The 22,967-nt window shown below is 38.7% G+C and overlaps 1 protein-coding gene and 1 pseudogene across 1 annotated transcript; both read right to left on the reverse strand.

Moving 5' to 3' along the window:
- Positions 1-985: 985 nt before the first annotated feature.
- LOC122748417 lies at positions 986-1,928 on the reverse strand (annotated as a pseudogene).
- Positions 1,929-2,049: 121 nt separating this feature from the next.
- On the reverse strand, positions 2,050-3,012 carry LOC122748418 (vomeronasal type-1 receptor 1-like). Its single transcript, XM_043994055.1, has one exon. It carries the CDS (start codon positions 3,010-3,012, stop codon positions 2,050-2,052), a length of 963 nt encoding a protein of 320 aa, XP_043849990.1.
- Between the last annotated feature and the right edge of the window lie 19,955 nt (positions 3,013-22,967).

A 22,967-nucleotide genomic window follows, 5' to 3' on the forward strand; every position in this document is an offset into this window, starting at 1 on the left:
TCCATTGATCTGCCTTTCTATTTCTTAGCCAGTACAAGATAGGGTTTTTTAGGGGTATATATGTATAAAAATGGCCAAAGAAGAAATTTGTTTTGCTTAAGTACATGTTTTAATGGAGTTTGTTTTTCTTCTGTTCTGTATTGGGCTGTAGGTTTAGGTGGGAGGGAGAAGGGAAGGATTTTTTGCTGATTGAAAAAAAAATTTCCTAAATACCTATGTGAAGCTGTTACTTTGGAGCAATGTCAAATTCTAAAACAAAATTATTACAATGGACATGAGATATTTCATATACCTGCCTCCTTTCCCTATGTATCACCATTATATTTCTTTCTTCTTCTTCTTTTTTTTTTTGCAGGGCAATGAGGGTTAAGTGACTTGCCCAGGTCACACAGCTAGTAAGTGTCAAGGGTCCAAGGTCAGATTTGAACTCACATCCTTCTGAATCCAGGGCCAGTGCTTTATCCACTGTGCTACTTAGCTGCCCTCACCATTATATTTCAAACAAGTTTCTTATCTGCAACAAGTATGTTCACTTTTAAGTCTGAGCTAACTGAGTTTTATTATTTAATGCCTGATATCACTCACTAGCAACTGCTGAAGAACTAGACTTTTCAAGAAAGTAAGTCGACCTACAGCCCCACCAACCCTCTGCTTCCATGGGGGAATCTCTTTTGGAAATGTCTAGAATGTCTTCATATCTCATGCTTGATTTTCTTCAAAACATTTATCACAAACTACAGCCATCAGGGAAGATGACAATGAGAATCATGCAGTATGACATATAAGCAACTCAACATCATGTTGAGTTCAACACTGTTGCCAGTAAGAGCAAAATGCCACAGAAATGATGATAACTTCACCCATTTCTTGTTTCCTTTTTCTCTGTCAACTGAGGCCTTTTTGTGACTACATCTGCTTTGGTACCTCTGATATTCAGCTTTTATTCTGGAGTATTGAGATGGATTAAAAGAAAACTAATTTTTAGTCAGTCTGAACTCTCATTTGACAGAGGTTTGTGCTTCTTGTTCTTCCTCCTCCTCTTCCTCCTCCTCCCTCTCCTTTTCCCTCATGTTTCTTCTTTTTCTTTCTCTTATGCTTTTTACATTCTGAGGAGCTTGAAGTACTTTTGTCTTCATCTTAGGTAGAATCCTCTGGTAGGTTCTTTAACTATTGTATCCTCACATCTTTTTCATGATGCTTATTCTTCCTTATGATATCTTACATGGGATCTTCATGCACTACTCTGAATTGTTCCAATTCTGATTGCTTTTGATAAAGAATGGGCATTCTGTGGGGCAGGTAGATGGCGCAGTGGTTAAAGCACCGGCCCTGAATTCAGGAGTACCTGAGTTCAAATCCGGCCTGAGACACTTGACACTTACTAGCTGTGTGACCCTGGGCAAGTCACTTAACCCCCATTGCCTGCAAAAAAAAAAAACAAGTAGTGAGTCACCATTTTAACGGAAAAAAATGAAATACTTTATTAATTAAAAAAAAAAAGAATGGGCATTCTTTGTCACCTGTTCTGTGTCCATATCACTTACAACACCAGCATTGCACAACCTTGATTTCTTTCCCCAGGGGCATGCCAAATCCTTTAGTTGGAGCATAAGCCAGAACTTCTCTAGCATGTTCATTGCCCAGTACATCTGGTATACAGTCTTTTGACTTGGTTTCATCTTCCTTGATAAGTCCAGGAGGAGGCTTTTCATGAAAGGACTCAAGGTGTTGCACCTGAACATTATTTCTGGTCGCTTTTTCTGTCTTCAGCCAATCTTCCTATGATGCCTATTTCTAGACTTGCACAGCACGTGGTGAGAACGAACCAAGGGGTAGGGTAGAGAACAGGGTGGGGTGGCAACTTCAATAACCCCAGGATAAATGGAGGAGGAGCATGGAAAGAAATACACAGCTAGGGAATGGGTCATGGGACTATATCCTTAAGCAGAAACAATGACAGAGAAAGTAAGGGAAAATAATTGGACCCAGATAGCCCTGGGGATAAAGATCTGTTGTTAATCATTCAACCAACAAGTATTTAATAAGTGCTTACAATGAGCTAGGTTCTTTGCTAAGCACTGGGGACACCAAGAAAGATGAAAGAAGTGGGGTTCCCCAGAGAGCATGCCAGTACCTTAGAACTTGAGAGTCAGTGTTGATGAGCACAAATGGACTTATAATTGGGAAACAGGCAGCCAGAAAGTTTGAGCTGTGTAACAACCAAGGTGGTGGGGTTTTAAAATGCATATAAGTTACCAAAATAGAGCTGAATGAGGAAAAGCCAACAAAGGTATTGACCAGCAGCAGGATTGACTGAGTGGCTCTGATCTCAGGGGAGGCTGGAGAAAGACTAGACATATGGATGCGTTGTACCCTTTTGTGGTGCCTTTTCAGGAAAAACATCATGTAGCCACTAGCAAAGACCATGAACCCTACACAGGCAACATCAGGAAGACAGATCAGAATTGCGATCAGTGCAGCATTAATTATAGGGATCATGGAAGTATAACAGTACCCATAATCCAGTAGGTTTGAGATGTTTCTGAAGACCACTGGCCCTTTAATTCTCACAAGAACAGTGATATTTATCATCAAATGTGATATCCAGCAGAGAAGGCTGCAGAGGATGATGTACTTTGTGGTTCTGCTTTCAAGCCTTAGCCATCTGGAAGTCCTAGGAGTAATAGTGAGGGCCTGAAAGATGCTCAGGAGGCAGGTCATGTTCAGGGAAACAGCACGAGCTACTCTGTAAAGGTATAAGACAATTTTACAGCCAAAGTTATCCAGGAAGTTCTTTAGGCCCAAAGCTGCAATCGTCTGAGGGATACCCTTGAAGAGGAGCATCAAGGAGTTGGCCCAAGCCAGCTGTATGAGTATTGTATCTATGGGCCTCAGTTTATGTGCAGTTAGGAATATGAACGTGAAGAGAAACACAAGGAAGGAATTTCCCAGAAGCCCAATGGCAGTCTGAGAGGAGAAGACAAAACTGAGCATGATTTCAACTGGACTCATGATCTCAATGTGTTGGAAGATAACTTGCATTCAGAGCCTAAGTAACTGAACAAAAATGAAAAGAATTCATGACATTCTGGTACATTTCCAACTCATATTCTAAAGGAACCACTGAGAATGTGGCCTGTGAATGTGGACATATAACATTACTACAATCAGTGGTGCTCTTGTGGGATGGGAGGTGTGTTTCTCTAATGTCCTTTTCTAGGTGCAGCTACTATTTGTTGTAATGTCAGTCAATCAATAAACATTTATGAAGTATCTACTATGGGCCAGGCAATGTACTAAGCATTGATGATATGAAGAAAGGAAAAACAGCCTCTACCCTCAAGGATCTTATAGAATAAGGGGGGAGGAAAATGGAAGTAGCTACACATAGATACACACAGGACAAATTGGAGATATTTGACGGAGGGCATGCACTATATTCAAGGAGTATCAAGAAAGGCTTCTTGTCAAATGAAGGATTTTAGTTTGAACTTGCAGGAATTCAGAGAATCCAGAAGCAGGATTTGAGGAACAAGGGAATTCCAGCCAGTGAAAATTCAGGAGATAGAATATCTTGTGGGACCAAGAGCAAGAAGGCCAGTATCAATAAGTGAAAGAGTATTTGAGGAGTGTAAGGTTAACAAAGGACTGGAAATGCGTTTGTGGGGAAGGATTTTATTTTATTTTTTAAAAAGTATTTAAGTTTTATTTTCCTCTCAATATTTGCTTTATTTCTTCCTTTACAAAGTTTCATGGAGTTCACGGCTTTGTACCAAAATGAAAGGGAGCCAAGGTATTTGTTTATTAAATACTTCAGAACTCTCTCACCTATTTTCATTCTTCTAAATCCACATACTGTGTTAAAATCTGTTCTAAAACCAAGAACGCTGAAGTAGGTCTGGTGTATATATAACCTTTTTAAAAAAAAGGTTTTTTTCCAAAATCATTTGGACTGTTACCTAGGGGCGTGGTATAAGCCACAGCGTGTCCCCAAAGTCTTAATGCCATTGATAGCCTTAGCTAAGACCTTTGGGACACCTGGTACATCTTTGAAAGTTTTAAGTTTAATTATTAAATGAAAAGCCATGTGATAGAGACAAAGACCTTATATATTGGGGAAGTTTGTTAAAATCATAGGTCTTTTTTTCATAAGGGATAACTTAGACACATTTGTACATGAAACTCAGTCTAGACCCTCTCAGTACTCCAAGGATAACTTCTGTTTATTATCTGCCAAACCAGTATCACTGGTCAGGAGAAGGCAAGCTGGAGGGGGGGGCCTTACCACAGCCCACAAAGGCAGTTGTACAAATAAATCCTCACTGCCCTAAGCTTATGGGACAGGAGGAGGAAGCAAGTGAGATAACTTGCTTTTCTTCAGCCCCTGAGGAATAGAGGTGGGAGTAGGGAAAGAGTCAGTGGCACAAGTAAGACCATTACTTTGCAGAGTCAGGTACCTGTGCATGGTGTTTTCCTAAAAGCCTCATGGGCTGCTCAAACACTAGAGTACAATGAAAAGGTTAGAGACTTTAAGCCAAACTATTTAAGCAAGCCAAGAGCTTGTACTCCCTGCTTCTTTCTCACTTAAGCCTATGCCCCCTGCTCCACCCTGGACTCCTGCCTAGCAATAATTCCCTTCTCAGTATTGGTTACACTGTCTCCCTAAAGCAAAACTGACTTCAAACCACATTTCTATAATTACTAAAGGTGTTTATAACATAACTGACAAAACCCAGCACTCATTAGGGTTACAGTAACTCACACAGCAAGTTCTCTGCACACAAGTTACAGGCTGTCTGGAGCAAAATGCAACAGCCTGCCATGATCCAGGTCTAAGGAGTGGATTGAAGCTGTCCCTGCACAATATTCTCTTTAGGCAAAGGCAGGGCTATGCTACTGACTTTATTCAGGTTCAAGTAATCTCACAGGTCCAAATATGGGGGGCGGGAATTTTAAACAGCTCTAATAGTGTAACAGGAGATTTTATAATCACTCCTGGAGGTGATGGAGAGTTCCTGGAGTTTATTGAGCCAGTTTGGGGGAAGGGGTGATGGGTGAGGTAGGGACGAGTGGTGACATAGTTGTATTCATGCTTTGGGAGATTGCTTCAATGGCCAAGTAGAAGATAGACTGGAGTGTGGAGGGAGCAGGGAGCCCCACTAGAAGTGACTGGGATAGTCCAAGCACGAAGGGATAAAAGCCTGCATCAGGGGGCCAGCAGAGTTAGAAGAGAGGAGGTGGCATTTGAGGTATGTTTACAAAGGTAAAATTGACAACCCTTAGCCGCATATTGCATATGGAGGGGCATGAGAATGAAGAATTAAAGATGGAACCAGGTTTAGAACCTGGTGACTGGGACGATATGATCCCTCAAAACCATTAGCTGACATAGAAGAAGTTGATGGGGGACAGATTGACTTATTGGCTAAGGACAGTGGGTGGTTCTGTGGAAGACATTAAGGTTCACAACCACAACTGCAACATGGTTTGAAGCTTCTTTTCTAAACCTATGTATGTCTGAACCATGAACTTGTGGCTCCACACTAATCTTGGTCAATTAAGCCCAATTCAGGCCTCTCAGGTCCACCCACAGGGTAAGGGTGAGAGTTATCTGATCCCAAATGCCAATAAAAGCGAGTAAGCATCTGCTCTCTGCTAGGGATACATGTGTGAGGGTTTCCTTGCCTCTTTGTGGGATATTGTCAGCCAGTTTGGTCATTCAGCCAAAATCTCTTTTTCCTCTGTGACCTGCTGCCCCACTTGCCCCTATATCAGTGCTAGTCGATCTCATCAGAATTTCAGTCTGCCTTCCTAGCCCTGTGCTTATATAGGGTCTAGGCAACCTCAGGATGTTATTAGTTCTTGAGGTATATTATGCAAGGTCTTCATTTAAAATATGTGTTTATGAGTTGCTGTCTGGGTCAGGCAGAATTTGTATGATGGGCAGATTATTTAATTGGTTTAGTCTACCAAAATGAATATTTATCAATCTCGGCTTACTTATCAGAGAATCTAAATATTTCATCTATCTCAAGAAATGATTGTAGTGCATTATCTTTGCAGGGTGTCCTCTGGTCTCGGGGACTGTTTTGTAAATAGATGGGTTGGCCGACCTCTCCACTACTTTGATTCAATTCCATTCAATAAACATTGGGTGCCTAGTATGTGCCAGGTACTATACTAGTTGCTGGGCACACAAATAAGAAAAGATAGTCCCTGCCCTCAAAGAGTTTACAATCTAATGGGGGAAGATAACACAGAAGGGGAGATGACACTAGGGGGTACCTGGTGTGTGGGCATCTTGTTCCAAGGAGTTGAAACCAAGTAGATGTTCAGATGGGAAGTGGTGTAAATGTGAGATCTTTTGCATTCAATCTCCTCTGCATCATAAGAACACCAAGATTTGGTGGTAGAATGCTGTCACTGATGAAGGTTTTAACAACAAGCTCAAGTGTTGCACAAGTTTCTTTCTTTTAGGTAATTCTGGAATGAAATTGGAGCTGTGTGATAAGCTTTATCCTTTTTTCTCAGCTGAGAAGTATGTACATTTAATATTGATTTGGGGTGTCTGGCTTATTTTTAGAGGCTCCCAAATGCAAATCAGTGGGTATGGAAGCAGTACTACACATAGAAGAGGTTGGGAGTCTGACCCTGGAAGGCACGATGATGGGTGATGGAAGCAAGTACCTTGCTGAGATTTAGTATGTGTGCGGCCATTCTATAACTGCTTTGAGTCTGTTTACTATGTGGTGACGAGAAGCATTTTGAATAACTGAGTCATCAGGACCAGGGCCCATTTTGAAAAGCACAAATCACCCGGAATGATCTCTTGGTAAAGGCTCTTGGCAGATTTTTGGGCACTGGAGGAGCACAAGCTGCTGAGAGTTCCAGGGGTGAGAGAGTTCTTGTGTTCTCTGTCACCCAGATTTTACACGAACCTGTGAAGATGTGACCCTGCTGTGGCTTCCTTCTCTGTTGTGTCCCTATCTCCCTGTTTTTAGGTGAGGGAGTTTAGAGATAGCTATGACCTTGTAAATTGTAGAAGGTCATGGAAGCAAGCCACCAGGCGTTTTAGGACTAGAAACTGTTGTGGTCTGAAAAGCAAGTCAATTGAGCACCAATGCAGCAAGGAGCTTCCTTTAGATATCAATCCAGCTGTAGTTGAGATTCAGACTCATGGAATAGCTTGATTCAAAATCATCTTTCTCTGCCACAGCTCAGTCCTTCCTTCTCAGTCTCTTTTCCCTGATTCCCTTTAGGCTCAGCTCTGTATGATGCCCTCCTACTTCTTAGCTTCTAGTACCCCTGGGATCTCTGGTTCTGAGATAGCTTCTAACACAAGTTTCTTAGGGAATGGTCATATCACATAGGACGTGACTAATTCTCTTACACTATGACTGACTAATTAAAGAGGGTATATAGGCCCTGTTCACACTCAGTTCCTTGATTTAATCAAATACAAAGTGTTTTAGATCATAAAGATAATGAATTGTAAAGGGGCTAAGGTCATCAGTGAGTAGCAATGCCCTTCTGTTTCCTTCAGCACAGGTGCTTGTTCATGTAGTGATTATGTGTGTGTGCATGGCTGGGTATGTAGGTTAGCCCATCTATTCCTTTCTACTAGTGGTCATTTCCATTTCTTCATCATGTCCCTTATCACATACCTCCCATATTGTACCCCTATTAGGTACAGTTTTTGATGGGTGAACAAAAGAAAGAGCTTTGCATTTGTATGTATGTGAATATTTCTGCATGGAAAAGGGCAAAGAAGAATGGGGAAGGGGAAAAAAAGAATTGAATGGCCAAAGCCATCACAATTAGGACATGAACTTGGAGCCGACATCTAGTCTCCCTTATGATCCTGGGGAGAAAAAGAACTTTGACATGTCTATGCAATGTTTGCAGTTAGTCTGTTTGAGCTACTACTGAGTTCTTTGTCCCATATTTACCCTCATATGTCGACACAGAACCATGCACAGATCTTCACTGACTTAGTGAAGAAAACAACTGTCCTCTCGATATAGAGTCTACAACACCCAAAATTTCTTTGTGTGTATCTCATAACTAAACAAACAGACTTACTCAGCATAAAAAGAACAAGCATACAGGAAAACATGCTTCAATCAAGCTTCAGGTACAGTGATGGCCATGATCATGATAATAATATTAAAGCGACTAACATTTCTATAGCATTTACTATGTGGCAGGCCCTATGCCAAATGCTTTACATTATCTTTCTTTTGTGTGTGTGTGTGTGTGTTTTTTCATTTTGTGGGGCAATGAGGGTTAAGTGACTTGCCCAGGGTCACATGGCTGGTAAGTGTTAAGTGTCTGAGGCTGGATTTGAACTTAGGTCCTCCTGAATCTAAGGCTGGTGCTCTATCCACTGTGCCACCTAGCTGCCCCTACATTATCTTTCTTGATCCTCACAACAATCCTGGGAGATAGGTGCTATTATTATTTCCATTTTACATGTGAGGAAAGTGAGAGCAACAGAGGTGCAGTGAGTGACTTGTTCAGGGTGAGGAGGTAGGACAAATATTAGGTCAGATCTGAATATAAATCTTCCAGATTCCAGGCCCAGTTGCTCTATCCATTATGCCACCTACCTATGCCTAGCTGTGTTCCTGGCCATCCCCAAAACCCAATCTCAGAGACATTGGAAGACAATGCTGAGAAAAGAGAAGGCAGATAATCTTGTGTAGGGAAGAAAGTGATAGAATTGATGGTTACCTGGAGAAGATGGCACTGAAGACATCAGCAAAGGATTTTGATGCTGAAATTCTCACAGTCATTGCTTAGTTCTTCTTTATTTTTCAAATATTTTATTTTCTTCCTATAAGGTATCAAAGTCTATCAATAAACAAGCACTTGTTAAGTGTCTCCTATGTGACAAATGTCATGCTATCCTTTAACTTTTACTAGATGGGAAAATAAGACCAACAGGATCCCAAGACATTTCTATATAAAGCTCAGATTTTCTCCTCACCTCCAGCTTTCACAACATCATTCTGACAGAATATTGTTATTGTTGTTGTTGCTTGTCCTTCATCCTCAAAGAGGCCCATGACATCAAGGTGATGTCGTGACTTGCAGTGAATTGGATTTAAGTGAGGGAGGGCTGTGCAAAGTCACCAACCTCACTCTCTCCTCCAGAGCCATCTGGGTGCAGTGGCAAGATACACACATATATGTGTGTATCTATGTGTATCTAGATGTATATGTCAGAACAACTGGAGATGGCCCCTAATGTTTAAGGCAATTGGGGTTAAGTGACTTGCCTGGGGTCACACGGTTCATAAATGTCTTGAGCTCAGATTTGAACTCAGGTCCTCCCAATGTCAGGGCCAGTGCTCCATCCACTGTGCCACTTAGCTGTTCTGACAGAATAGTAGAATACTTTGAAACATGTTAATTTTAGGAAACTGGTAGGAAAGACACATACTACTCCTGAGATAGAATTGAGAACTCATGAAGTGAGATGACAGCCAAGAATTATCTAAATAAGGACCCTTTCTACAACAGAAAGGATAAAGATATTATTTTCCTAGGCCACAAATGCTTTAGGAACATTTCTCATGTATATTTTCCATTGGACTCACATTAATATATGGGTTTGACCATGTGGCCTATCAGTTCACTTCATATTCTGTGACTCAGTGGGAACCAATTGAAAGTTTTATTCACCCATGGAATAACATAATGAACATGATATAATAAAACAAACTGAAAAATATACTTCATTGTGAAATATACAAAGCCTCAGGTATACACATGATAATGATAATGATAATAATAACAACAGCAATAATAATAATAATAATAAATCTAACAAGAAAATTACTTTAGGATCCAACCATTCTGGAGAGCAATTTTGAACTAAGCCCTAAGGGCTATAGAAGTGTATAATACCCTTTGGCCCAGCAATACCACTGCTAGGTTTATATCCCGAGACATCCCCAAAAAGAGAAAGCCCTATTTATACAAAAATATTTAGAGCAGCTCTTTTTGTGGTGGCTAAGAATTGGAAACCAAAGGAATGTCCATCAATTGAGGAATGGCTGAACAGGCTGTGATATATGATGGTGATGGAATATTATTGTACTATAAGAAATGACAATAAAGGCCTGGAAAGACTTGTATGAACTGATGTATAGTGAAGTGAGCAGAACGAAGAGAACATTGTGCACAAAGACAGCAATATTGTTTGATGAACTGTGAATGATTTGACTATTCTCAGGAATGCAATGATCCAAGACAATTCTGGACCATTGATGAAATGTACTATCCACCTCCAAAGAAGTAACTGATATTGATTGAACACAAACTGAAGCATATTTTTCACTTTCTTTAATTTTTTTCTTTAATTCAAGTTTTTTTTTTGTACAAAATGACTAATATGGTAATGTTTTACATAATTGCACATGTATAACCCATATTTGATTGCTTACTACCTCAGGGAGAGGAAAGGGGAAGGAGAGAATGAGGGATAAACATTGGAACTCAAAACTATAAATAACAATTTATTATTTTTTAAAAAAGAAAATTACTTTAAGAAAATTATTCTGTTAATATGTGTACCTTGAACTGGAGTAGGAGAGATTAGAGCAGAGCAAACTAGATAGAATAATTCAGGCTTGAAGTGATGCATTTCTGGGTTAGGTTTTGTTACTGGGCCATGGTAGTGAGAGATCCAATATCGTTACTCTTTCACAAAATCCTTCAGTAGTTCCTTATAGTTTCTAATGTAATGATTGGAATGATGCCACCTGCTGGAGACTTACTGTAGAAAAGCTCCACCATGAGGTGAAGATCTCTGAGGGCAAGACCATGCATCTTTTCTTTGGCATCAGGAAGTGATGTTTGCTTGTGGGAGGAAGAAGGGGGAGGCTGGCGCTCTGACTTGCTCTCTTTTGTGTGGATTCTGGCAGAGAGCAGAGCTAGGAATGCTCTCTCCTTTTAATAGATAGATGAATCAGGCCTTTCTCTCTCTCTTTACCAAATTCTTATTCTCCTTAATAAATGCTTAAAAGCCTAACTCTTGCTAAAGCTTATAATTTATTGGCGACCCCTCATTAGATATTTTAGACAGGATAGCTAGAATTTTAGCCCCTTACACTAAGATAAAATGATCATGGCCCATCTTGGTATTTTAAACCCTCTACAACTTTTATCCCATTTTCATGTGTTTGTACCATTTCTGTTCCTACAATCTCTTCCTGATTTCTGCCCCTCAGTTCTGAGCTTCCCACAGGACATAGTTCAGAAGTCATCTTGAAATTGTCCATGATCCCCACAGTATTGTCTTTAATGATCTTAAGGGTTGCAATGTGGAAGAGAGATTATACTAGTCTTGACCCAGAGAGAAGAACACTAGGAACCATGAGTAGAATTTTCAAATAGGCCAGCTTTGGATGGCTGTCAGAAGCACCTTCTTCCCAAGTAGAGCTGTGCGGCAGTAGGCTGCTTAGTAGAGTAGTGGGTTCTCCCTCAATAGACATGTTAAGGAGAGGTCCTGTAATGGGTGTCTAGGTGTCACACCACATCGGTGCCCTATGCAAAAGCATTCCAGCCCTGGAAGGCTTGGCTCAGTGATAGCCTCTATTCCTGGAGCCCCTTCCTTCCTCTGATTAGAAGTGGAGAATTGTATATATGTAGCTCACATTCCAGTGCCTGGAACATAGTAAGTGCTTAATAAATGTGTATTGATGGACTGTGAAGAAGGAGGAGGAGAAGGAGGAAGAAGAGGAGAAGGGGGATGATGATGATGAATTACTGAAAAGGATTCGAGATAACCTGTTTACAACAAGGGATCATCACTTCCCTTGTAAGAAGCTCTGACCTTGGGCCTCAAAGAGAAGAGAGTCCCCTTGCCTTTATCACCCTACAGCTCAATCTTAGCAGTTAGAGCATGCCACCATAACATGTCTCTTCTGTGGGATGCTTCTAGTTTATCTCTTAATCTTTGTGACATGGATGAACAGGAGAGAAGTCATGGGGATTTATAATGAATCTGGAATCAGAACCCAGGATTTCATATACTGTCTTTTCCCCAAACCCTGACCAGAGTCTTACACTAAGTTGAACTCTGCTACTTCCTCCTTTCACGGTAAATGAACACAGTAGAACTCAAGCATTTCAAATCCTTGCTGGGTCTCAGAGGCAAGGTGTTTGAGATGTTCTCCAAGTGCCCAGGAGGAGAAGAAAAGGTTCATAAGCTAGGCAGTAGCCTAGTCCTGAGTCCTTTGTGAGGAGAGAACATCAGAGCCTCACAACTCAGGAAGACCTAAAGCGCTTCCATCCAGTACAAGTAAAGAAAGAAGACAAGGATCCTTGGCCAGGTACCAATGAAGTCTAGAGACAGCAACAGTAAAGAAATGTTGGGAATATAGAGATGATCTTATACAGTTCAGATAAGGAGAAATAGGTAGAGAAAACCAAGTAGGGGCTAAAGATAGGGAGAGGATAAAGGCAGATACTGATTTTCAAAACTTTCTTTTCAGATCTGCCTTCTCTCCCTCTCAACTTCCTCTTCTCACCAAGGAGAAAAGCTCAAAACCCAAAAGCCCAGTGATAAACATGTATAGTTAAACAAAACAAATTCCTGCATTTACTTTATAAAAATACATCTCAATTCATATTCTGAGTCTATCATTTCTCTGTCAAGAGGCAGGCAGCATGTTTGCTCGTGTGCTTTCTGGAATTGTTGCTGATCATTGTGTTGATCAGAGTCCTCAAAGTGGTTAGTCTTTACAATATTGTTGTTGATGAATAAATTGTCCTCCTAGTTTTGCTCAGATAGACATTGGAGTTTCATAGCAGAGAAGAAAGACAACCCTTTGGAGGGATATAAAATATTTAAAAGGAGAAGAGACTAGAGATGGTTGAAAAACAAGGAGAAGAGTAAGATCTTTGAAGATTTCTTAAAAAGTTATATTTCTCTGGCCTGTCATCTACTTAGTATATAGATTAATGTTGTGGGATATTCACCTTGTTTTAAATGAAACATATTTTTGTTCAAAATACAGTAACAAGAATGGATCTGAGATTTCTAAGTAGTTGGGTAATGAGGGGGAGAAATTGTTCTATTGGACCGGGGGTTTTCTAATGGAACTATGCGGGAAAATCCTGGCTCAGTGGAAATGGACTGGTGACATGACTCAGTGTGGAATGATATGTCCATTCTCAGTGGTTCTTGGCAAATCTCCCATAATTATAGCTGGACTTTGTAGAGTGCTTTAATGTTTACAAATCTCTTAAAATACATTATGTCATATGACCCTCAAAACAATTCTGCATTATTATCATCAATTTATAAATTAAAAAAAAACAATGCAGAAGATCAAAGAGGACCCCCTGATTAGTTTGGTTTATTATCTGATCACCTCACTTTATAAAATCATTTTGTTGAATAGATTTCTTTATTTTTCCTATAATATATGTGCGTATAAAACAAGCATGGATTTATAGACAAAATGCAAGACCAGTATAAAGGAGAAACAACAATGCAAAATAATAGAAAATTGTAGAGGAGGAAGAGGATGGGAGCATGTATAAGAAAAGAAAACCAGACCATTTGTAGCATACAAAAATCACCTAAAATTAAAAAGCCTAAAGAATAAAAATGGGAAGTAGAACAAAATTCATGATTCATTGTGTGATTCCCAAAAGCAAGAGCTTCAATCATCTTATCAAAAAAAAAAAAGTTTGAGAGAAACAGGAAACCATTATGCTCAGATACCACAGACAATGAAGTAGTATAATCACTAAATATATATGCACTGACTGTCATTTTTCCTAAATTCAGAAAGGGAAAAATGGATGAAATGGTATAAGAAAAAAGAGAAGGGAGGTCAAAGATGTCTGTTTAGTGAGAGAAGACAATAAGATGTTACAGAGAAGACAAAGAAGATCTTATCAAGGAAACTATTGCTTATATTATCTGACAACATATTAGATGTATTGTAGAGCCTTTTACATGGCCACTATACTGATCTTGGCATACAGACGCCTTAAAAAAAAAGTCTTTATCCTTTTTCATTCCCTGGCTTATAGTCTCTCCCTCTGAGAAGACATTTCTGAAGAGAATTAATGCTTACCAGGTTGGTGTCTTCCATTGGGATCTGCTTAGTTCAGGCCATCAGAGTAGGTATGTGTGTATGCCTTTCTGATTTTGTGTATACAGCCAGGGTTGTAGTTATAGAGATATGAATGGCTCCAGAGATGTGATTTTCATGTCACCTACAGATGACACGGATGATGTCTGCAAGGAAAGCAAGAGATATCCCAGGAGAAATGAACTTTTTTATTTGTTGCAAATCAGTATCAGTAATTAATTCTAATTAATGAGTACAAACACATCAGTGCATGCAGCTGGAAGAGAAACCTCGGAGGACTCCCAGGAATGGAGTGTTTGCAGATCAGACAGTCACAGAAGGAGGATGGAAGCTCTCATATCCATTATTATATTCAACATTATGTATCCCTTTCAGTGACCTCAAGCGCAAGAAGCTTCCTTACATTCACTACACAATGAATCCTTTCCCCAAATTCCCAGCATCCATGATGCCCTTCCCAATGAAACAGCACCATCAAGGCAGGAGGGTGCTTGATGGAAGGCCTTGAATATGATCCAGGCCACTGACTGGATGTGATTTCTCATGGCCCACCTGGCGGAATAAAGCAGAAGTTCATCCCCAGCAGCTAGCCACTTGGCATTGTTAACCCATTAAAGAATGAAAAGTAAAAAAAAATGTAGGTGAGCCTCTGAGGAGTCCTGGGTGACATGCAGCTTTTGAGCCTGGGGCCCTGGGAAGATGATTTCACTAACAACAATAAGAGAGTTCAGAGACAGTCAGGTTAGGCGTGAGAGAATGTATTCAATTTTAGACTTTTTGAGTTTAAGATATCTACTGGAGGCAGCTAGGTGGCGCAGTGGATAGAGCACCAGCCCTGGAGTCAGGAGTACCTGAGTTCAAATCCGGCCTCAGACACTTAACATTTACTAGCTGTGTAGGGGCAGCTAGGTGGCACAGTGGATAGAGCACTGGCTCTGGAGTCAGGAATACCTGAGTTCAAATCCGGCCTCAGACACATAACACTTACTAGCTGTGTGACCCTGGGCAAGTCACTTAACCCCAACTGCCTCACTAAAAAAAACAAACCAAACAAACATTTACTAGCTGTGTGACCCTGGGCAAGTCACTTAACCCCAATTGCCTCACTAAAAAAAGAAAAATAAATAAATAAATAAAAAATAAATAAAAAGATATCTACTGGACATCCCATCTGAGATGTCTGAAATACAGTTGGAAATGTAAGGCAGGAGGTCAGTTCAGTTTTGGACATGTTGAGGTCCCTACAATTCAAAATGTCAAATGGACAGTTGGAAATTAAGGCTAGAGGTTTGGAAAGATATTAGGTTTGGACAAATATATTTAATGATAATCAGCAAAGAGGTGATAAATAAGTCCATGAAAGTTAATGTGGTTACCAAACAAAATAGAAGGCAAGATTTAAAAATGAACATTGATTTAATTCTATTTTTTAAGGTAATTAGGGGCAGCTAGGTGATGCAGTGGATAAAGCACTGGCCCTAGGTTCAGGAGGATCTGAGTTCAAATCCAGCCTCAGACACTTGACACTTACTAGCTGTGTGACCCTGAGCAAGTCACTTAACCGTAATTGCCAGGCCAAAAAAAAGAAAAAGACTTAATCAAGCTGGTATGGGTTTAGTACTCTCCCACACCTGTGTAAGTCCAAACTTCTTACCTTTGTAACTCCACTCTTCACCTACATTATGATGAAACTTGTATAAAGGCCAACCTTTTGTCTTGTAATTATTTCCACTCAATCACTCCTATTGTGAAGTGAAACTCCACCCTTGCATTCTCTACTTTTGTAAGCTCACCAACTACCCACTTACCTCAAATTCAAGTTGGTTTTTGAGGGAGGCCATTGACCCAATTTATTGGTTTCTAATAGCCTACCTAATAAATCGATCATGCTCAGAATTTTGTCTCTCAGTTTACCTTAATTTCTACCATAACACAGAGTACTTAGGCAGAAACCTGAAGGATAGCCAATCATTCCAGGGTATGACCTGATCTACGATACAGAAAATGAGAGCAAAATGGAGCGGTCAGATAGTTGGGAGGAGAACTAGATGTTAGTGTTTCAAATGCCTAGAAAGAAGAGTGTATACAGGAAAAGAGTATGATTAACTTTTTCAAAAGCTATAGAGAGTACAAGGATGAGAACTGAGAAAAGACCATTAGATTTGTCAATTACGATATCATTGGTAACTTTGGAAAGAGGAGTTTTGGGTAAATAATGAGATCCAAAACCAGAGAGCAAAGAGTTCGAAAGAGTCTAAAAGGAAAGAAAGTGGGAGCATCAATTTCAAATAACCTTCTCAAGGAATATAACCATCCAATGGAATATAGGATTGCACTTACTATTTCTCATTTTTTATATTATTTCAAAACTCTGTGCCCTAATGCATGATTGATTTTTACAAAGGTTCTTTAGAAGACACCACAATGTTTTTAGCTTTTATTTCTCCATAAATTTATTCATTTTAAAGTTAAATTTTATTTATCTTTCTGATAGAAATATCCAAAAGAGAGAAAATAGTGAAATCTCTTTTCATGATTATGTTACTCTCTATGTTTTATTGTTGTTTAGTTAATGTTTCTTTATGGATTTCGATGCTAAGATATTTGTTCCATGTACATTTAATAACGATAGGAGTTTGTTGTCCATGGTTCCATTCAGCAAAATGTAGTTTCCTAGTTTATCCCATTTTATGTTTTGAATGTTTGTTTTTAATTTCTTTGACAGCATGATTGTAACTCCTGAATTTTTTGATTCACTTGATGTATAGTAAATTATTTTCTATTTCCTCATTTTATTTGTACATATCTTTTCTTTTCAGGTGTTTATGTTTTTTTACCTAAATTTGCAACAGATTGTGTAGATTTGTTTTCTTATTCCATTCACCACTCTTTTTCATTTTATTGGATTATTTAATGCTTTCTCATTTGTTAGGCTTACATTTTAATTATTTGTCTCCAATACTGGTTTTATTTGGCCAAATTATTATTTTCCCCCTTTCCTACTGCAAACACAATAATGTCTCTCAAATTATTTTAATGTTTTTAAGATGGCCCTATTCCCACTTTTTCCTTGATATTGAAGCTACCTCTCCCTCCTGTTGGTTAAAATACAGTTGGAAATGCAAGGCAGATCAGTTCAGTTTTGGACATATTGAGATTAAGATTCCTGTGTTCCCTACTGTTCAAGATGTCAAATAGACATTTGGAAATTCTAGGTTTTTTGAAAGAGATTAGGTTTCAACAAATATATTTGATGATTATCCTTAAGTACTTTGTTATTGTCATTGTTTTTGTCAGAGTTTTCCTTAATAGTACCTTCTTCTTTCTTGCTTTTTTGATCATTTAATCTTTATTCTCCTTTATATAGCTATGTAGGTTCATCCTTTCAGTTTCCCTATTTGGTTTGTTTTGTTCATTAATTTTCTTCCATTTTGTGTTTATTATTGGGGAAAGGAATTCTTTTCCTCTATATCTTCATTATTTATCTTCCATTCTTTTCTATTCTAGACTCCTATTTTTTGATCCAGGGCCTTTATACTTCTTTTATCCTTCTTTATCATTTGTATTCTTCATGTAATTAAAACTTTTGAGGTACCTATATTGGATTTCAAGTATTACCTTAAAGATTTTGTCCCCTAATTCCCAATTTTCTATTATGCTTCATTGTTAGAAATACAAATTTGTTCAGGTGAGGGAGAGGATATTACTTTATAGAAGGATTCTTATCATCCTCCAACTGATAAATGGACAAAGGATATGAACAGGCAGCTTTTGGAAGGAAAAATCAAAGCTATATATAGTCATATAAAATGCTCAAAATCATTATTGATGTGAGAAATGCAAATTAGAACAACTTTGAGCTACCATCTCATAATTATCAGAGTGGGCAAGATGATAGAAGGGGAAAGTGACAAATGTTGGAGGGGATCATTATTGGTATCAATTCACACCTATCAGAGTGGCAAATATAACACAAACATAAAATATTGGATGTTGGAGGGGATGTGGGAAAACTGGGATGCTAATCTACTATTGGTGAAGTTGTGCAAAGACCCAACCATTCTGGAGAGCAATTTAGAACTATGCCCAAAGGGCTATAGAACTATGCATTCTCTTTGATCCAGCAATACCACAGCAACATTTATATCCCAAAGATATCCCTCAAAAGAGAAAAAGACCTATTTGTACAAAAATATTTATAGCAGCTCTTTTTTGTGGTGGTTAAGAATTGGAAATAAAAAGAATGCTCATCAATTGGGAAATGGCTAAACAAACTGTGGTATATGATAGTGATGGAATATTATTGTACAATAAGAAATGACAAGCAGGATGACTTCAAAAAGACCTGAAAATACTTGTATGAATTGATGTATTGTGAAGTGAGCAGAACCAAGAGAATATTGTACACAGAGACAGCAATATTGTTTGCTGAAAATCTGTGAATGACCTGATTATTCTCAACAATACAATGATCCAAGACAATCCTAAAGGACTATTGATGAAACATATTATCCACCTTCAGAGAAATAACTGCTATAAATGGAACAGGCTGAAGCATTCTATTTTTCACTTTCTTTCACATTTTTCTTTCAATCAAGTTTTTTGTACAAAATAACAAATATGGTCATGTTTTACATAATCATACATGTATATCCCAGACAGGATTGTTTGCTGCCTCAGGGAGGGGGTAGGGGAGGGAGGGAAGGAGGGATAAAAATTGGAATCCAAAACTATAAATAAAAATGTTTATTATTTTAAAAAATTGGGACACTAATACATTGTTCATTGAACTGTGAACTGATTCAACCATTTTGGAGAGTGATGTAGATTTCTTTCCAGAGCGTTATAAGACTTCCTATACCTCTTGATCTAGGAATGCCACTATTAAATCCCTTTCCCAAAGTGATCAGAGAAAAAGGAAAAGAACCTATACATTCTAAAATATTTATAGCAGCTCTCTTTGTGATGGTAAATAAATGAAAATCAAGGGGATAGAGGGCAGCTAGGTGGCACAGTGGATAGAGCACTGGCCCTGGATTCAGGAGGACCTGAGTTCAAATCCGGCCTCAGACACTTGACACTTACTAGCTGTGTGACCCTGGGCAAGTCACTTAACCCTCATTGCCCCACCAAAAAAAAAAAGGAAGAAAAGAAAAGAAAATCAAGGGAATAACTGTTAGCTGGGGCATGGCTAAACAAAAATTGTGGCATATCATTGTGATGGGATACTACTGTGAAATAAATGATGAGCTGGTTGATTTTAGAAAAACATGGAAATATTTGCATGAAATAATTCAGAGTGAAATGAAAAGAACCAAGGAAATGTTTTACAGAATTACAGCAATATTATTTGGCGAAAACACATGAGTGACTACTAAATTATCTTGAGTATTACAAATATTCAAATTAACTATAAAGGACCTATGAAAGAAGATGCCATACACATTTAGAGAAAGAACTAATAAAAAGAAGTATATATGGCATAATTTTTACATATATACACCTGCACACACTCTCTCTAACACGCACATAAAAATAAACACACACACATATCTGTGTCTAATTGAAGCCTTCTCTACTGTGGGGTGGGGAGAGAGGGAGGAAAGAAAGAAGTGTAGAGAAAAAAATCAGACGAAACTTTAAAAAGAACCAAAGAAAAGCAGGGTAGTTCTTTAAATGATGGTTAGTCCGTGATGCTTTAGGCCTGTCCTTGATCAAAATTTCCATTTTACTTGTGTTTTTACCTTTTTCTCATTTTTTACATTGAGAAAGAAGTCTTTTAATGGTCTTCTTAACTATTTTGTTATTATCATTGTTCTTAGTTGTTATACTTGTTTACTGTTCTTATACTTCTATTGTCTGCGGTTTTTGAGAAATAAATAATCTCTTTAACTCTGATTTTCTTTCTTGGAATGCTTTAAACATCCTCTTATGCCTGAACATCCATCTTTTTTTTTTTTATTTGTGATTAGGCTGAGATTTTCAAGTTGTCACCTTGGGGTGCTTATTGAATTTAATTTTTTCTCACAACATGTTATTCCAGTTCTTTCTTTGTTTTATGCTGGACACTGTTTTATAGTATTCCTTTTTTTTTTGGTTTGTTTTTTTTTCAGTGAGGCAATTGGTGTTAAGTGACTTGCCAAGGGTCACACAGCTAGTAAGTGTTAAGTGTCTGAGGCCAGATTTGAACTCAGGTCCTCCTGAATCCAGGGCCTGTGCTCTATCCACTGTGCCACCTAGCTGCCCCTATAGTATTCCTTTTGAACTTGAATTTTCCTACATCTGAAAGTGTCTCTCCTGGTTGTTTACAGAAATTATTCTTTCTCAATGTAATTGTTAGATTTAACAACTGTGTGTATTGAAGTTTGCAGCTCCCTCTCTCACCTTCAGGAGATGAACGATAGAGATTGTTTTGAGTGGAACCTTGTTTTCTGTGTTCAGAAGTTTGGTGTATTTTTCTTGTATTCGTTCTTACATTATGGTGTTGCTTTAAAAATACTACAATTTTCTCCTTTGATCGACCCCTTCTTTCTGTACCCACCCCTTTCTTATGAAATGAATGCTTTACTTTTCTATATTAAACTGTTACAGAATTCCTCTATGTATAGTCTAAGCAGGGCTGAAAACTTTCAAAAATAAAAGATGTACACCAGGATTCAGAATTTGCAATTAGTAAAAGTAGATTCATTAGTACACTAATAAATGTCTTTACTTTTGGCCTTCTATCTTTGACCCGCAATCATTGGACCCCACCTCCTGACAGATGTGACTCTCTGAAGAGGTAGAGATAATTTTCCTGCAGATTACATTCATGGTTCATGAGTGTGATATGGATGGAGTTCCATCAAAAACAACTGCAGAGTGGTCAGACAGGAGGAGAATGAAGAGAGAACAGTCCAGAGAAGAAGGGGTATCCAGGAGGAGAATGGGGTACTAAGGCGAAATGTTGCCAGAGGTCATTAGATTTGTCAATTAGGAGGTCATAGAAGCAGCAGTTTCAGTCAAATAATGAGGTCAGAAGCCAAGATTCTGCAAAAGAGAGAAAAGATAGGAAGTGAAGGCATTAAGTGTAGGTGACTTTTTCTAGAAATCCAGCTAAGAGGAGGGGAGATACAAGCTGATAGTGGGGTTGGTAGGATCAAGTGAGGGCTGTTTAATGATGGAGGAGACTTGGACATGTCAATAGGGATCAGAGAGGGAAGCTGTGGGAAGGTATTGGATACATGAGGGGAGGGAGATGGACTATGTGCATATTAACCATGGAAGAACTTGTTTCAGTGGAATATCAGGTTATGGGAGGAGCTCTACTAATGGAGGCAAGTGACTAAAAAGTTCAAGTCCCTGTGTGCTTGTAAAAAAATGGAGGAGAGATTTCCCCCTCCCATTTACATAACATTTGACAGTTTACAAAAATGTTTTTCACAAATGAACCTTTGAGATCAATCATACCGACACTAACAAAGGTAGCACAGTCCATAAAATCCAAAGACTTCCGTTCAAAGTTAACTTCTGACATTATCACTGTACCTATTATTAAATCACTGACATTCTGTGAGATTCAATTTCATTATAGCAATATTGAATTGGCCGAATTCATATGGTTGTTGTGACAGGAGCCCTCTAGACTATTACAGCCAATCAGAACCATTACTATTTTCATTATACGGATAAGGAAATGAAGTCCCAGATAAAAGAAGCAGTATATTGCCAGTTCTTATAGCTGCATTGTTAGAGCTGGACCTAGAAACTAAGTTGCCTGACTCAGGGTATTTATTCTTCAACTTTCCATCACCAAAGGAGTGAGTGTAGAGAATTAGGAGACACTCATCTTTCTGAGTTCAAATCGAGCCTGGTATCCTTACTGAGTTGTGACCCGGGGCAAGTCACTGAATCCTGTTTGCTTCAGTTTCCTTATTTGCAAACCACTCCAACTCAAGAAGAATTGGAATGACTGTAAAACAAAAATTCAGAGGAAAAGCTTGTGACTTCAGGATCTGTGACCTGCTTATATCACATCTTGTGTCTAGGTCTAGGAAAGACATTGACAAACTAAAACCTATCTAGAGGAGGACAGCCCAGATGAATCCATGCCATATGAATAGGGGTTGAAGGAACTGGAGATGATTGATCTGGAGGAGAGAATGTTCATTTGGCACTCAAAAACTGTTTATTGGGGCAGTAAGGTGGTCCAGTGTATAGAGCACTGGGCCTGGAGTCAGGATGACCTCAGTTCCAATCTGATCTCAGACACTTACTAGCTGTGTGACCCTGGGCAAATCACTTAACTCTGTTTCCCTCATTTTCCTCATCTGTAAAATGAGGCAGAGAAGGAAACAGCAAACCACTCTAGTATCTTTGCCAAAAAAACCCCACATAGAGTTATGAAGAATCAAACATGATTAAAGAACAACAATTTTTAAGAAATTGTTTATATCATCAGAATAATTTAAGATCTTCTTTCACAATACAACCCAATCCCTTAAAAAACATTCACTTGATCCTTCCATTCTTAATAATTGTGGCCTCATATCTCTTCAGATCTTTATGGATAATCTCATTGAGAACACTGTAATATGTGTCTCTAATTTCTCTTCCCTCTCTCTCTCCTTAACTCTCTCCAGTCAAATTTCTGATCTCATTATTATGCTCAATCTATTCTCCTCTTAATTAACAGATATAATGGCCTTTTCTAAATCTTCAGCCTTCTTCACCTCAATTTAGCCTTTGACACTGGCTATCATCCTCTTCTTCACACTTTCTTCTCTTTAGTGTTTTTTGGTGATGCTGTTCTCTCCTAGTTCTCCATCTACTTGTCTGACCACTCCTCTGTCTTCTTTGCTGGGTCTTCAT

The sequence above is a fragment of the Dromiciops gliroides genome, chromosome 3, assembly GCF_019393635.1.
Source record: "Dromiciops gliroides isolate mDroGli1 chromosome 3, mDroGli1.pri, whole genome shotgun sequence".
In the NCBI taxonomy this organism is placed as follows: domain Eukaryota; kingdom Metazoa; phylum Chordata; class Mammalia; order Microbiotheria; family Microbiotheriidae; genus Dromiciops; species Dromiciops gliroides.